Genomic DNA, 17,997 nt, shown 5'->3' on the forward strand with positions numbered 1-17,997 from the left:
GTACTTCAAAGAAAAGGATTTTACAGGTAAGCCGTTATAAAAATCCAATTTTTTGCTAGTTATTTTTTCTTTTCAATCAAGATTGCTGCTGCACAGAATATACAGCTATTGAGGCCAGCCTTTTCTCAGCTTCACTACCCCCTGAGGAAGATACGGAAAGCTTAACAGCAAGGTCACACGCTCCACGGTGAGCGTCCAATACCTAGGGGGGAGCACCTGAGTGTGAATACAGCACTTTATTATTTGAATCATTTTCACAGCATCCACCGAATTGCATGGATTATTTTGGAGCAGTTAAAAATTGACATTTGTGGATTATGCACAGCACACTGAAGCACTTTCATATTAACTTGTGGATTTTATTTGCTTTTTATTCATTTTTATGGACTTTTGGATTATATATTTACAGATTATCACGTAAATGCACATTGTCACTTTATTATATTAATTTGCAATATTGCATGTTTTTTCATGTATTGCACAATTATCACTTTATGGCTATTTAGTACTAATATTTATTTTTGATAGTGTAGAGTATATATATATTCTTTTTTTTTTATTTACAAATTAAAGGAGAGAAAAACTCCACTTGCCTTTCCAGCCGCAGGGTTTTCTGCGGTAAACCAACAGATCCAATCTTCACCCTTCACGGTGGGTACTCACCCTTAAACCTTCAGGAGCTGGGGATCCTCGAGGAAACCCACAATCCTGGCCTGTTATAGCACCTCCAACAGTAAAACTTTATGGCATTAATAGCAAAAAGTACTGGATCCCAGGATCCAGCTCTCTAAAAAGAGAAGCAATACAGGCAAGACCTTGTTTGTTTCTTTGGATACGAGGCCCAGGTACCATTCAATTCGGTCAAAGAGACACTTTGAATGGATCCGACTGCATCGATAGCCCCAGCAAGGATTGCTCCAGTGGAGCTCAGCACAGCACATCTTTACTCTTGACCAACACCTTAGACACTGGCAAAAAAACTGAGGTACTCCCATCAGCGGGAGGGCTTATATAGGGAGTGCACTTTTTAATTTAGGGCGTGCCAGTGTCCATCACCTGAAGATGGCCTAAAACCCACATAACTACTATGGCTCTGTGTCCTGTAAAGTACGATAAGAAAAAGGGTAAGGTAAGGCTCGTTAGGAGGGCTATCCTGGGCTCTCCTACGGCTTGTCAATGTGTAATCCTCCTGTAAGCGACAGTATTCGACTTCCTGTGTTCCTCAATGGACAAAAGGAATGAAGGATTTGTCTCACTCAGAGGGCATAAAGAAGTTGTTTCTTTATGTGGTTTGTGCAACATATAGCAACTGAATTGGTACTTGCTTAGATTGCCAAAAGAGCTTTTAGGTGTAGTTTCAATTATGTTTTAATTTGGTTCAAGCTTTATTACATTTCGTAGAGAATACTGCTGCAATGGAAAGGTCATACCCACTGGCTGTCTATTTGGGCTGTGAAGATGGACAGGTCTAAAATCATTCAATACCATGCCTGCCCTACAAATTGTCAGTAAGAAGGGTGATATTAGGTGCTAAATGGTAGAAAACATCCCATGGACAACATGCACAATGCAAAAAATTGGATAGGGTGGTCCTGGAAGTTTGCATTTTTAATAACCAATGTCAGCCAATAAAAGATATCACTTAAACTTCAAACATTGTCCATTAACTGAAGGCTTCAATGGTATAAGACTGTTGAATTACCTTAAAAAAAAAAAGTTTACCAGATAAAATACTGGTTTGAAGACTCACGGAGGCCATACATGTAATAAAAATTGACGAATCATAAACTTCACTGTTTAAAAAGGATTGTTTAAAACAACCAAAAAAATGCTGATTTGGTTCAATTTGATCCTTTTCTGCCAAGACTGAAAGATTAAGTTTCTTTAAAAATTAGATTGTGGTTTGAATTACTGATTAAGTGCAACCGATTTCTATAAAATACTATTTAAAAAAAATTAGGGCTGTTACTAATTAAAATTTTCGTGTTTGATTAATCGATTTTTTTAATCGATTAATTCTAAACGCACATACAGATCCAACTACTTTTAGCTGATCTCCTTGCATTGCAACTCTGCATTGGTCAGTGGTAAATGTGGTATACACTATATACAATCACCCGACACTATTTAGTTTCCACAATCCATGACTTAACTTCACAGTTCACACAAATTCAAAGTGTAGCACTAACTTAAGGTTTTCTTTTTTTCCACAGTAACGTGACAATCCCTCCACCTCCAGTCTAACTCATCACTCTCACCTTATGGCATGGACCCCTGTGCAAACAGGTGGTCATGCAAGCGGGCATGAAAAGAGTTAACAAGGACCATAAACGTCTCCTTAGATCTCAGCAAGGACGCCAGGTCATGGGTAGAAAGAAAAGATCTAAGTGCTCACCGCTTAAGTATAAGATTTAATTTTTGTGTTCAAACACAAACTACTCACATAAAGATGATAAAAATACAGCATGTAAATCCGACAATCGTGTTAGTTCCGTAGGGCAGCAGCAGGTGACGTCATGCGTAGCTCCTCCCCTGTACGCGTTTGGCTCAATGAGAACATAAACGTCAGCGGACTCCTCCCCCCTTCCCTTCGTTAGCAGACGGAGGCACTTGGGGAAGGGGGGAGGAGTCCAGTGACGTTTATGTCCGTGACGTCACTGGATCGTCAACAGAAATCTCCCTGAAGCTGGCGGGGAGGTGAGTACTGATCAAAATAATTTTGATCGATCAAAAAAAGTATCGATCAAGGAATTAATCTTTAATTTCCACAGACCTAAAAAAATATATATATATTTTTGCTCTATTGAATGATCATATGTATAATGAATATTAGTAGACTATCAAAAAGAAAAGAGATTACAGTTGAAATAAACATCCTAGTTGTTTGTGAAGCAGACATTTTTAATCACTTGCCGCCCGCCCTATAGCAAATAGACGGCGGCAAAGTGGTTGCATAATCCTGACCGGACGTCATATGACGTGATCAGGATTATGAGCCGCTGCGCGCCCCTGGGGCCGCGCATTGCGGCGATCGTTGTTGCGGGGTGTCAGTCTGACACCCGGCAACTACGATCTTGGTAAAGAGTCTCCGACGGAGACTCTTTACCACGTGATCAGCCGTGTCCAATCACGGCTGATCACAGTGTAAATAGGAAAATCCGGTGATCGGCTTTTTGTCAGACGCGAGTAGAGGAGAGCCGATCGGCTGCTCCTCTGACAGGGGGGTCTGTGCTGATCGATTATCAGCACAGCCCCCCCGAGGATGCCCACACTGGACCACCAGGGACGCCACCAGACCACCAGGGATGCCAAGGACAAGGTATGCCACCCTAGACCACCAGGGATTCCAGTGAGTGCCACAATGGATGCCAATCATTGCCCATAATGGATGCCAATCAGTGCCCACAATGGGCATCACTGATTGGCATGCATTATTGATTGGCACTGATTGGCATCCATTAGTACAATATATAATACAATGCCGCCTATCAGTGCCGACTACCCATGCCCACCTGTGCCGCCTACCCATGCCCACCTGTGCCGCCTATCCATGCCAATCCGTGCCAATTTGTGCCACCTATCAGTGCCCATCCGTGTCGCCCATCAGTGCCGCCTATCAGTGCCACATATCGGTGTCCATCAATGCCACCTCATCAGTGCCACTTCATTGGTGCCACCTCATCGGTGCCCATCAGTGCCGCCTTATCATTGCCCATCAGTGTAACCCCATCAGTGCCCATCAGTGAAGGAGAAAACGTACTTATTTGCAAAGTTTTGAAACTGAAACAAAAAAAAAAAAACATATTTTTTTCAAAATTTTCGGTATTTTTTTGTTTAGTAAAAAATAAAAACCGTAGAGGTGATCAAATACCACCAAAAGAAAGCTCTATTTGTGGGGGAAAAATGATAAAAATTTCATTTGGGTACAGTGTAGCATGACCGCAGAATTGTCATTCAAAGTGCGACAGCGCTGAAAGCTCAAAATTGGTCTGGGCAGGAAGGTGTTTAAGTGCCCGGTATTGAAGTGGTTAATCTACTATAAACTAAATAAAGTAACGCCCACTCAAACAGTCTTGTGGTACGCTGAAGTCAGAAAAACATCAGTATGAATAAAACTCACTTGAAACTGGATTATTCGTTCCTGAGAAAGGCACAAGTACATTCTTTCTGTATCCTTCAGGTAGAATGCACATTTATGGAGCTGGGAAACTGGATCATCTGCATCTAACAATGCTGTCTGTTTATCCACCTTCCTGATGATCTGAAAAAGAGCACAAAGAACTTACAGTCTAAACCATTCAGAGATCTGATTTGTAAATTTGTTTTTCTTATCAGATAAAGCTTAGAGTAAAAGTCACAGCTTTGATTTCCAGATTGTCAAATTGATTTAAATTCTCAGTATTATCAAGATGCAACAGATTTACAAAATTAGGGAGTGCAAAATCCAGTGCAGCTGTGCATGGTAGCCCTTTAGCTTCTTCAACTTAAAGTGGTGTTACGCCCAAAAAATAAAAAAATTAAAATTAAAAGCCAGCAGCTGCTGGCTTTTAACAATAGGACACTTGCCTGTCCTGGTGTCCAGCAAAGACAGTACTGAGCTGTCGGGTGCTGCCGCTGCCATTGCGGGTAAGGGTACCTGGCAGTGTAGCCTTACGGCTTCACACTGAGAACCCTACTGCGCATGCGCGAGGCCCTGCTCCTCTCTCCTACTGGCCCGGCGATAGGGAGCGAAGGGAGAAGGAGGGAGCCCCGCAGTGATGGCCTCGGCTGCAGCCCAGACTCCTGGGAAGTGGGAACAAGATACCTGTCAAAGACAGGTATCCTGTCCCCCCTCCCCCCTAAAGATGCCAATTGTGGCACCAGAGGGAGAGAGGAGACAAATTTGTGGAAATTCCACTTTTGGGTGGAACTCCGCTTTAAATTATTAAAAGAAGTACAGCCAAAGCTCATTTGCTTGTCCATCTATTATCAGGACTTCCTATGGCACAACACTAAAATCCCACAAGACCGTATTATAACTCAGAGCTTCCTCCTACATACTGTGACATCACATGGAGTTGGAAAACAAAGGCATTGGACAGCATTACTGCAGTCTTATCAGCTGAAGCCAAGACTGACATAGGCAAACACTAGATAATCGGCACAAGTAAATACTATGAAATAAAACAAGTCAGCTATGAGCAGGGTTGCCATAGAAACGTTGGATTGAGACGAAGGCTTGGTTAACAGTACAGGAAGTGATCAATGTAAGGGTGGAAGTACACTCTACTGTGGACTCAGAAAACAATACTTAAAATAGCGCTGCCTTACCCCTGGAAACAATTATTTTTTTTAAAGTTTCTTTCAACAGTAAGTAATTTGCGATTTGGGCTGGATTACAGTGGCTATATTTGATAATTACTTATTATAATGGACTAAATAAAAAGAAGCATCAGAGTGGGAGAGTTTACTTCCTCATGAAGGCCATCTTATTGCACTTGTGTTCTGTATGCTACTAGCTTCATTATCTGTTACGCTTGGATGAGCAATGGATCAGTAAAAAATATTAATCGCTTCACGCCTTCCCATTCCAATAAAAGGAAATAAACATTCTTATGCTTAAAAGAATTATAAATAACTCACCAGCCTTGGGAGTGCCATGCCAGTAACTGAACAAACAAGTTTCACTGTCTGTCCATAATGAATGTAACCATCCCGCACAGTGAACTCCTCTCCTTCTGACTCTTCGTCGTCCACTAGAGGAATCATTAAAGCAAGAAATGCAAATGAGAGGGTACTGTTAGTGAAAGGTTATTAATCTATATTGGTCACACAAGACTATAGATTACCATTTTCCATTTTATTTGCATTTATACAGCTTAAACATTCACTTAAGGCACCAATTCCTAGGAAACTAATAGGCTGAATGTTGGCTCAGCCTAAAACAGGACTGCCACCATGGGGCACAAGAACACGATATACTGGTTTTTGATCCAAAATCAGAAACTGTTGATTTACAGGCGGAGTTCACTTTTTGGAAAAATAAATGGTTGTCTGGAAAGCATTGCACCAGTGATCAGTAGATCATGGGTGTAATATCAGGCTCCTGAAGACTCTGAGTTTAGCTGTCTGTCCATATCTCCTTTATGGACCATTACCGAAGAGTACAAAGATCAATTAACTACAAGAGCACTCACCAGCACCCTCACAGTTCTTTGAGAACTACAAGCCATCTGCCACGATGGAAGACAGTACTTGTAGTCCATTCATTCAGACTGCTGTGAATAAATTACATGGCTGCATGGGCAGAACTTTGTACAGCCGTGCTATTTTTAAATTCTGATAGCAGTTCAAGGTGAAGAACCCCTGCCCGCTGTCACAGGGAGGGGATAACGAGGGGGAGGGGGACTGCTGGAGCAGGTTACATGTCACACCCTATATATAGGTGTAACATGCTTCCAAAGGCAATCTTAAAGCTTTAACTGAAAATAAATTAGAGCAGGATTTTAAGCACCCCACTTTACTGAAGGGCATCAGTGAGGAAGTCAGGTCCAAGGAAATGTATTTTCTCAAAGAACTAAAAAACTTTCTTAGGATAGTGGGGGAAGGAATAGAACTGCTTGGTTTTACAGTTATCCAGGGAGCCATTCAAGTTATTTTCCCTTCACTTGCATAAAGGACCGTTTTACTAGACAGGAAATTAGGGAAATCTGCAAAAGGGGACACAGACTGCAATAAAAAGCTGTCTGGAGTTGTAGACTTCGCCTACTCTGCAAAGAAAAAATAAATACATTTTATTTCTGTCTGATTTGTTGTTGGAGAGTTCCCCTCACTTCCTGCCTGGTGAAAAAGTTGTCACTGGTACAGTCAAGTAAGGAGAAACTCCTCTATCATAGCCCAAGGTAGCTGTAAAAACCTGATTCTACCACAATCTATCAAACAAAAATCAAACTGTACGTCCAAATAAAAAAAGGTTTCCAGGAAACAGTATAAAATGCTACATACTACAGTTGCTTACAAAGAGTATGCTCCAAGGCTTTGCAACCTTACTAAAGGTGCTGATCAACACCCCCACCCCACCCCCCCCCCCCCCCCAGTACAATCATACCCAACAACTGACTTACAGAGATGGATGTAAAACGCGCCCCACTGTTGCGAACTTGCATGAAAGTTTCCACCTTCTACGTGCAAATACCTCGTACTCACAGTCTGTGAGCGCAGCCGGTTAAATAGTGCCACTTTTGTCCCTGATGCAATACATACTGAAACAGAGACAACATCCAGGTTAGCAAAACATCTAGCGAGTGATATTATAGTATCAAATAGTATACACAACATGCAGAATATTCTTTAACTGAACTGGGATGCTGAACAAATCTATTGTACTGCCAATGGCTGATGTCACGTGACCATTTCCAGAGAGCAATGAGGCCCCTTTCACACATACAGACCCCTTTGTCCGTTTTTGACAGATGAAAAACGGACATCAATAAATCTCTTTGGAGAAACGGATGTAAATGGATGAGGATTCAGTTTACATCAGCAAATATCAATTTTTTTAAACGAATCAAAGCTCTATTTATCTTCCAATAAAAAAACGGATCTGAGGAAAAACAGATGTAAACTGACCATCTGTTTTTCCATCCGTTTTTGCATTGGTAGTGGATGTAAAAACGGATGAGCAGCTGATGAAAAAAAAAACGGATGAGCAGCTGATGAAAAAAAAAACGGATGAGCAGCTGATGAAAAAAAAAACGGATGAGCAGCTGATGAAAAAAGCGGATGAGCAGCTGATGAAAAAAACTGATGAAAACTTCATACGTTTTTTCTTTGAAAAGACGTGAGTGAACTGATGAAATGAACGGTCTCGCATTTGTGAAAGGGGCCTTAGCATTTTCACTGGCTAAAATGCTGGGTGAACCATTGGTTGTATTCAAAGCTAGTACAAATTTAGAGAGTAAGTAAAGGTCATCTGCTTACATTTACTTATAGGTAAGCAAATAAGGCAGTGGTAGGCAACCTCAGCCCTCCAGCTGTGGTGAACCTACAAATCCCATCATGCCTCTGCCTCTAGGAGTCATGCCTGTGATGGTAAGGGTCTTGCAAGGTCTCATGGGACTTGTAGTTTCACCACAGCTGGAAGGCCGAGGCTGCCTACCCGCTATAAGTCTTACCTTAGGAGATATTTTCAATACCTATAAACTAATCCCTTCCAAGCCGTGCCGTAAATGCCGGCTCCCACACGCATGCGCGGTCGTGATACTGCGGCTCCGGCCACTCACAGTGCCGGAGTGCGTGAACCAGGATGAAGTTCCAGGAAAAGTCAGCCGGCTCAGCGGTGTGTGATGCATACTAGCTCATTATGTCTTTGTCTTAGACGTTTTTTATTTTATTTTTTTAAACGGGGTTTACAATCTCTTTAAGGGTACTTTCACACTGGGGAAGTGTCAGCGTTAGCAGTAAAGTGTCACTAGTTTTAGAGACACTTTACTGCTGTTATGGCAGTGCTTTTCGACAAAGAAAGGGTTAAAAGCGCCCGCATTGCGGCTATGCTGAAACGCTTTGCAGTCGCTTCGGCAAATAAAGGATTAAAATCGTCTGTATTGCGGTACCTGCAAAGCGTTTTGGCAGCACTTCGGCAGTGCTGCCCATTTAATTCAATGGGCAGGGCGTTTTGGGAATGGGGTATACGCTGCTCCCGCACTGCCCCAAAGATGCTGCTAGCAAGACTTTTTCCCATCCTAAAAGCGCACTGCCCCAGTACACAGGCTTTCACACTGGGGAGGCATGTGAGGCACTTTTCAGGTGCTATTTTTAGAGCTAAGAAGGTGCTCATTCGCATCTTTTTCAGGAAGAATGTTTGGCCACCCTGAATCCTGTTAGGCTAAATGCAGCATTTATCACAGATCACCATATGGAATCCAGCCCGTTATCTGACACTTCTGACAACATGTGTGTGCCACACACACACTGTGGCTTCTCCTGCCTGCTACAACACAGTAGTGATTTCAGGGTTGGTAGGAGCCATATATCCAACACAACTGTTATGCGTCTATCATTTTTGAATGAAAGGATCATTTTAAAGAGAAACGGCTAAGCTAGAGTTCATGATCAGGTTCTCCGCTTTCACATCAAATTCTTACAGACTATTGCTTACATAGCCTCCGATTAGTGTTCCCAAAAACTTGAAAAGCCCCCAATGACATGTGCTCTGACACAAAGGAAAAAACAGTGCAAAGGAAGCCCATTAGCATTCCCTCATGCGAAATACCTTGCCACTATCTGCAGCAAAAACATCTGATTTTGGATAGAGAAGGGAAAGGTTTCAAAGTGGAAGGTGGGGGTCAAATTTAGTTTTTTTTTTGGTTTTTAACAAGATGGAGGGGGGAGAGGCGATCTCCCTTCCTGAGCCGAGGGAAGTGATGCCAGGAGCCCAGGCGCCGAAGGAGGTAGACTACGAGGGACCCCCTAGCAACAGGCATTTAGAGGCGATTTAAAACATTTTTCTCCAAAAAAAATTTATTTTTTAAGCACATTACTATTTTTTTTTTTTATAAAAAAAATTTGATTAAAAAAAAATTAAATAAATCTATTTAAATCAAAAAATTCAGATTTAAAAAAAAAAAAACAACATTGATTTATATCCACCCTTGTAAGAAACATAATAGACTGCAGAAATACAGACGATACCAAATTTAAAGATTCAAGTCACACGCTGCTGCGTTTACCTGACTTACATACTTGATAAATCGGAGAAGAAAATGTGAACATATACTTACAGTCTGCATTTTTCAGTGACTGCTTCTTTTTAGATGGCTTGGAGATGACCTTGATCCGTTTGCTTAGGAATACGCCAATGTCATCACTATTCCCATAAAACATTTTTACTGATAACATGAAGTGCTTTCTCTTGTCTGAGTCAGATATGTACAAGGTTTTGGCAGTGCAATAGTTCTGTGGATACAGAAAGTACAGCTTAAATAAACAGCTACCTCTTCACATGCAACCCTCTGGACAAACATTTTTCTAAGGAAAGTGTTCAAAACTGAACATCTTCAGCTATTTTTTATCCATTTCTGGTTTTAAAAGCAAGTTAAGGGGTAACTCCACTTTAGTGGGGAAACAATAATACAAAAGTCTCTCTCTATCTCTATATAAATAGTATCTCACAAAAGTGAGTACACCCCTCACGTTTGTAAATATTTAAATATATCTTTTCATGTGACAACACTGAAGAAATTACACTTTGCTACAATGTAAAGTAGTGAGTGTACAGCTTGTATAACAGTGTAAATTTGCTGTCCCCTCAAAACAACAACACACAGCCATTAATGTCTAAACTACTGGCAACAAAAGTAAGTACACACCTAAGTGAAAATTTCCAAATTGGGCCCAAAGTGCCAATATTTTGTGTGACCATCATTTTCCAGCACTGCCTTAACCCTCTTGGGCATGGAGTTCACCAGAGCTTCAAATGTTGCCACTGGAGTCCTCTTCCACTCCTCCATGATGACAACATCACAGAACTGGTGGATGTTATAGCCCTTGAGCTCCTCCACCTTTCGTTTGAGAATCCCCCACAGATGCTCAATAGGGTTTAAGTCTGGAGACATGCTTGGCTAGTCCATCACCTTTCCCCTCAGCTTCTTTAGAAAGGCAGTGATAATCTTGGAGGTGTGTTTGGGGTCATTATGTTGGAATACTGCCCTGCAGCCCAGTCTCCAGAGGGAGGGGGATCATGCTCTGCTTCAGTATGTCACAATACATGTTGGTATTCATGGTTCCCTCAAAGATCTGTAGCTCCCCAGTGCCGGCATCACTCATGCAGCCCCAGATCATGACACTCCCACCATAATGCTTGACTGCAGGCAAGACACACTTGTCTTTGTACTCCTCACCTGGTTACCGCCACACACGCTTGACACCATCTCAACCAAATAAGTTTATCTTGGTCTAATGAGACCACAGGACGTGATTCCAGTAATCCATGTTCTTAGTCTGTTTGTCTTTAGCAAACTGTTTTTGCAGGCTTTCTTGAGCATCATCTTTAGAAGAGGCTTCTGGGACGACAGCCATGTAGACCAATTTGATGCAGCGTATGATCTGAACACCGACAGGCTGACCTCCCACCGCTTCAACCTCTGCAGCAATGCTGGCAGCACTCATGTGTCTATTTCCCAAAAGACAACCTCTAGATTTGATGCTGAACACGTGCACTCAACTTCTTTGGTCGACCATGGCGAGGCGTGTTCTGAATGGAACCTGTCCTGTTAAACCACTGTATGGTCATGTCCACCGTGCTGCAGCTCAGTTTCAGGGTCATGGAAATCTTTTTATAGCCTAGGCCATCTTTATGTAGAGCAACAATTCTTTATTTCAGATCCTCAGATAATTCTTTGCCATGAGCTGCCATGTTGAACTTCCAGTGACCAGTAAGAGAGAGCGATATCATCAAATTTAACACACCTGCTCCCCATTCACACCTGAGACCTTCTAACATTAACGAGTCACATGACACCGGGGGTGGGTGGCTAATTGAACCCAATTTGGACATTTTCACTTAGGGGTGTACTCACTTTTGTTGCCAGCGGTTTAGACATTAATCGCTGTGTGTTGAGTTATAGTGAGGGGACAGCAAATTTACACTGTTATACAAAGGTGTACACTCACTACTTTACATTGTAGCAAAGTGTAATTTCTTCAGCTTTGTAACATGCATAGATATAATAAAATATTTACAAAAACATGAGGGGAGTACTCACTATCTTTATCGTGATTTTATTTTTTTTTCCCCGTTGCGATCTTGAAAAGTATTTCAGTATTTCCTGATTCTTTCTATGCAGAGAATTCTCTCTGCTCTGCTAAACCTCACAGCCATCAAAAGAAAGGAAAAAACAAAAAAACAGGCAGTCTGCCAAGAATCAAAACATTCTTTAGTGCCGGTTCACACAGGGGCGACTCAGATCCGACTTCAAGTCGCCCCAAGTCACCTCAGGTCGCACAACATGTAGAAATCAATGTAAGTGAATGAGAGCCGTATTAATGCACACTATTGAAGTCGCTCCGACTTCAGAAAAGGTTCCTGTACTACAATCCGACTTGTAGGCGACTGGTACCCATTGATTTCAATGGAGGTCGCCTCCAAGTCGGAACTCTGTTTATACAGAGGCGACTCTCAGAGAATTATCAGCTCTCAAAAGGAGTTCCCCCCTGAGAGCTCATTCTCTGATTGGCCACGGCAAGTCGCCTGGCCTGGGGCAACTTAAAGTAGTGTTGTAAGTCGGGTCCAAGTCACGCCAAGTCACGTCAAGTCACATCACGTCAAGTCACTTCAAGTCACGTAGTGTTGCCCCTGTGTGAACCGAGCCTTAGCAGTGGAACTGAAGTATAAACATTGTAACAATTTGTCCTTTAGATCAAAGGAATACCACCTAAACACTGAGGCTCGGTTCACACAGGACGCGGCACGACTTGCAGCGCCGACTTGCAAAACGACTTCTGTATAGAAGTTAATGCAAGTCGCCCGAAGTCGCCGCAAAAGCAGTACAGGAACCTTTTTTCTAAGTCGGAGCGACTCGAGTCGCTCCTATTAGAACGGTTCCGTAGTACAGAACGGGGGCGACTTGTGAGGCGGCGAAGTCGCCTGGACAAGTCGCCCCTGTGTGAACCGAGATTAAAATATTTTCTAACATATGTTGGTCTCCAGTTAAAAATCAAAACAAAAAAAAAATGACTAACCAGTAAAGTTAGCCCAATTTTTTTGAATAATATGAAAGATTTTAGGCCGCGAGAATCGGGATCTTTTTATTCTAAGCAAAAAAATTGTGATTCTCATTTTGGCCAGAATTGTGCAGCTCTAATATATAGTATACAATTGCTACACAAGCCATATTGTATTTGAATGGGATTACAAATGACCTTTCCTTTCAATCTGCAGCACTAATTTTATGTCAAATGCAATATGGCTACCTGAAAGCGTTCTGTACAAAGATGGTTGTACAGAACTCTCCCCACAAATGACATTTCCTGCTTGTGTGATTGGCTTATTGATTTTCCCAGAAGTCTACTGTAAGATACAAGTCAGATTTTGAGCATCCTCTGCAATAAAGAACAAAAAGGTAGGAATCTTCAACAAAGTTTGTTAAAAAACCTTGCAACGAGTTAGCTGTACTAACTATGCAATGTTAGTACAGTGATCTCTCTCCCCCCCCCCCCCCCCCCCCCCGTTAAGCCATCTGACAGGGGCCAACCTCCTCCCCAGAACACATCGGTCAGCTCACCAGTGGAGTGGCAATCGGCAGCTGTTTTTCCTGCATGCTGGTTCGACAGAAGCTGGACATTGGGCCAGCTTCTGTCGGACAGGCTGCTGTACACACGGTTTCTGTTGAACCGGAGGATATTTGGTCTGTGTGTGTCAGGCTTAAAACTGCTAAGTGAGAGAGGGTCATCCTGTAAAAACAATGGTGAAGTGAACTACAAGATTTGCAATGATGATAAGGACATATGCTGCAGTCTGAATTTATTTTTATCAAGGCACTAACCAAGAATGTCCTACAGCATTTGCTATATGACACATTATAATTCCCAATTATCAGTTAATATGGATTGATCAGCATGAACAAATTATCCGGCAAATCTCCTGGCACTCCTTCCTTTATATTTAGAACTTTTTTTTTTTTTAAATACTGTTGATGACTGTAAGGCACTGCACTAAGCACTCACCTTTCCTTCCAGGTTAAGCTGCTGCATTTCTTGCTCGCTGTTCCCAATGCCAATAAAGGCACAGGGCTGAGACTCCTGTTCTGAACAGCCATCTCTTTCCATTTGTTCTTTCTTTTTCTTCCATCCACTACCCATGAGATAAACACAAGGAGGAGGGCAGAAAAACCTGCAATCAGAAAAAAAAGACAGCTAAGCAAGGCAGACTATCGCTGTTATACATTAGGACATGCTCTTTTTTTTTTTTTCCCATCAACCCCTAATTCTAAGTCTGTTCAAGTAACCAGAGATGAAGCATACCATACCACACAGACTTCTGTGTATTATATAAAGCTAGGTGCAAGGCCTAAAGTTGTTTTAAAAGCTCAAGGTTTTTTTTTTACATTCATGCATTCTATGCATGAAGACAAAAAAAAAAGAAAAAGAAAAAAAACTGTGTGCAGCGACCCCCTAGCCCTTCCTAATACTCAGTTGAGCTCACTCTCGAGCCAGCAATGTGCACAAAACCCGAGCTTCTCCAGGGTCTCTCATTACTCACAGCTCGTGAGCCAAAGAGGAGAGGGCGGAATGGCAGGGCTGAGCCTCAGCTCTGAGATGGACACAAAATGGGACTCGGGAGCGAGCACACACCAGTGCCCTAAGAGCAAGTGGCTTGCTATTGGTGGCACTGGCTGAAGAGGAAAAGCCAGAAGCACCGGCAGGGGACCTGAAAAGAGGAGAACTGGGACTGCTCTGTGCCAAAAACCACTGCACAGAGCAGGTAAGTATGACCTTTTTTTTGTAAATGTCGCTTTAATGGAAAACATGAAAACTTTAAAATGCAGAAAAGGCCAACACTCAAATCCAGAAGAAATGTTTTTTCCCCATTACAGAGTATACATCGACATTTCTGGAGCGTGTAGGCCTCTTTTTATCAAGGTGAAAGACACGTTAATTTTAAATTCAGCAGGACCTTTTCACTAAAGCTGTCCCAATACACAGGTAGAACTTCATACGAATGTTTGTACGAAAAATCTCATCAGTAAGTTTGATAATGCCTATAGAGACTTAATGTCATTCGAAAGTACTTCCAAATTTTGTTTGCTCCTAACATTTTAGTTTAGGAAAAAAATGTCATTTGCTGAACAAAAAATCACATATAATTTTCGAAATCCGTTTGAGAACAACTTTCCATTCTGCTCCTTCGAATTTTCTTGACACTACCATCAAGAAATCATCAATTTGAAAACTGATTGGAAGATTGAACATTCCAAAGACAAAAAATTTGTAACAGAATTCTACGAACGTAGAGCCAGCTTAATATGGCTAAACACACTGGCTTGTCTCCATCTCAATTAAGACTGGTTTCCTGAGGATGCCCATTTGGGGGAAACATGTTGGGTGGAGTTGCTCAGTGTGATCTCGCACGCTGGCCAGACTCTTTACTGGTTTGTTCCTGTGAGTGCAATACTTCTTTAATAAATTCATGTTTTAAGTGGTACTGCACTTCGAGACTTCTCCTTTGTTTCATTTGGCCATTATCTGTGCATTTGAGTGTGGTCTAAGGAGACAGATATCCTCTGTTTAGGGCTGAAACAACTAATCGATTAATCGACAACTAATAGATTATGAAATTAATCGATAACTATTTTCATAATCGATTAATCGGCCAGTAACATAATGGGGTTAAAGAAAAAAAAAATGAGCCCTTTATAGTACAAAAAGAGCAAAAAATCGCTACTGTAAATATCACTTTCACTGTTCTACAGTAAAAAAAAAAATGAACCCCTTATAGTAGTGATTATCTGCTTTTTTCTACTATAATGGGCTAATTTTATTTATTTTTTTAACCCCATTATGTTACTAAACGTCTTCGACCTGGTTCACATCAATATGTTTATTGGTGTTTTTTGCAGAAATGCACTACAGTTCATTTACATGGTTTCCTATGGGACGCATTCATATCTGAAAGGGTCAGGGACTTTTAAACGCAAAATGGTGCTTTATTTGTTCAATATTCTTCAATGGAGAAGCTGCAGAAAAATATGCAATGCAAAAATCAAAACGCACAACAAAAAGCACTGCAGAAACAGATCAAAAGCAAACTGCATAGGTGTGTACCGAGCCTTATGCTGGCCACACCGATCAATTTTTCAGATGAGAATATTCAGACGAAAAATCTTTGTACATTCGCTGAAAGAATTTTGTTTGAAATTTTCACTTGTTTTTAACATTCTATTTTTAAAATGAATGTAATTGTTGAACGAAAACCACATCCACTGTCTGAAAATTCCTTTGACTAAGAAGTTTTCTATTTCCAAACTTTCCCATCACTGTGGTTGAAAATGAACGTCAATTTGATCCACTTTTTTTTTTTTAAGGTTATTAACCGCTTAATCGTAAAACAATAAATCGGCCAACTAATCGATTATGAAAATAATCGTTAGTTGCAGCCCTACCGCTGTTATACTGGAGCTGATTACCGGGACCCTCAGTATTTTTCAAAGCACTCAGTGATCTGGTAAGAGGCTGGGCACGGAGGAGCGGCACCTGAACACTGGAAGCACTTATACTTCTTTGAAAGTCACTTCAAGCACCTTGGAGTCACTGGTGACTTTTTTTATATACATTTTTGGATTTTTTGGCACATGTGTATTTATGCTTTGCTCTTCTTAATCATATTTATGTTCTTTGGTTTTGTTTTACTTTGTGATTGCATTAAAATGGTACATGCGTCTTCATTATAAAAATTTTTATGTCCTGTATTCACACATTTGTGAGTGCTGCAGTCTCATACACTGAGTGCAAGTTACATTTTTTTCTTTTTCTATTGTCTTAATACCTTGCACACCCCATGTACTTTTAAAACATCTCCACAGTTTCTTTACATGCCTTTGACGCAATAAAACACTACAGATATACCTTCTTTATCTGCATTCATGACCCTACTGTAACCCTACACAGACTCATACTGTGACACTTAAGATCTATCCAGAGCAATCGCTTTTCCTTTGCCCCACCACCATTTCTAATATGTAGGCATATATTTATACTTTTATAGATTAGGATTTTATAGTTTTCTGTAGATATCTTGGATAAATATGCAGAAGGAGATCTTTTATTTGTAACCTCAAGCGCCCAGTTTAAATAGCCTGTCCCAACAGATATGGAGTGTTGTCACGTGGTGACATCTGGTATGGAGTCTCTCACTAACAGATCGACTCCACACCTCTTGTATCAAGATGCATATCTGCATCATCCTTAGATTGCAACATCTTTAGGAGTCCACTTGGCTTTTCAACTTTGTACTTAATAAATTGGTTATGTGTGGAGCCTCATTAAAACATACAGACTAGAGCGCATACAGACTAAAGCGCATACAGACTAAAGCGCATACAGACTAAAGCGCATACAGACTAAAGCGCATACAGACTAAAGCGCATACACTTTTGTTCATGGCCAGTTTGGGAAAAAGTGTAGGGAATTAGCCATTACATGTAGATGGTTCTGTTTCTTCATCACAGTTTACTGTCAACAATGAATCATTTAGTTATTACAAGGCAAAAGCACCGACTTGCCAGATGCTTTTCTATTGTACTGCTAAATATGTTGTGTACAAAAATTCTGACTCATAACGTAAGGTTAAAGTGGAGTTCTGCCCTGAAAACATTTTACATAATCACAGACCTTTAATCCTATAAAGAAACATTTGGGACATTTTTATTTTTATATACTTCCCAGAAACGCCTTGTTGCCATGTAGTGCTCCTAATCTGCCACTTCCTGGTCCAGAGCTACTCGTCACTTCCTCCCTCGCCTGTGCTCCTGGAAAACGTCAGTCATCATTTTCCAGGAGTCTGTGGGCAGTACTGCGAGGAAAAATTGTGTTATTTAACGACAGGCGGTTACCATAACAACGGGACGGGACCTTCTTCCATCGCCGCCCATTGTTATGGCAAATTTTGAAACAATCGGCGCTACGCCCGCCGTAGAATTGTGCATGCGCAAGATTGAGGGGTGCATGCTGGTTACCCAGCACGCACCTCTCCATCACTAATCCCGGAAGAGGCATCATTTGGGCTTCACGTGCCCACAATCATCATGGCAACGGCCAGAAGAGGATTTACTAAGTGGAGTCTGTGGGCAGTACTGTGAGCAAAAATTTTGATATTTCCCGACAGGCAGTTACCATAACAACGGGACAGGATGTTCTTCCATCGCCGCCCATTGTTAGGGCAACTTTTGAAACAATTGTCGCTACGGCCGCCGTAGAACTGTGCATGCGCGAGATTGAGGGGTGCATGCTGGGCTCCATCGCTAA

The 17,997-nt window shown here is 41.5% G+C and overlaps 1 protein-coding gene across 1 annotated transcript in view; it reads right to left on the bottom strand.

The window, feature by feature from the left end:
• Positions 1–17,997, bottom strand: part of RBPJ (recombination signal binding protein for immunoglobulin kappa J region) — a 166,751-nt gene that overhangs the window by 27,413 nt on the left and 121,341 nt on the right. The window contains exons 4-8 of the mRNA XM_077477679.1: positions 13,702–13,867; positions 9,759–9,933; positions 7,104–7,241; positions 5,623–5,735; positions 4,121–4,261 (exon numbers count right to left, since the gene is read on the bottom strand). Coding sequence (XP_077333805.1) covers positions 4,121–4,261; positions 5,623–5,735; positions 7,104–7,241; positions 9,759–9,933; positions 13,702–13,867 — 733 coding nt within the window. The remainder of the gene's footprint in view (positions 1–4,120; positions 4,262–5,622; positions 5,736–7,103; positions 7,242–9,758; positions 9,934–13,701; positions 13,868–17,997) is intronic.

The sequence above is a fragment of the Lithobates pipiens genome, unplaced genomic scaffold (assembly GCF_037356315.1).
Source record: "Lithobates pipiens isolate NorthernLeopardFrog02 unplaced genomic scaffold, aLitPip1_a1.2 Scaffold_13, whole genome shotgun sequence".
NCBI lineage: Eukaryota > Metazoa > Chordata > Amphibia > Anura > Ranidae > Lithobates > Lithobates pipiens.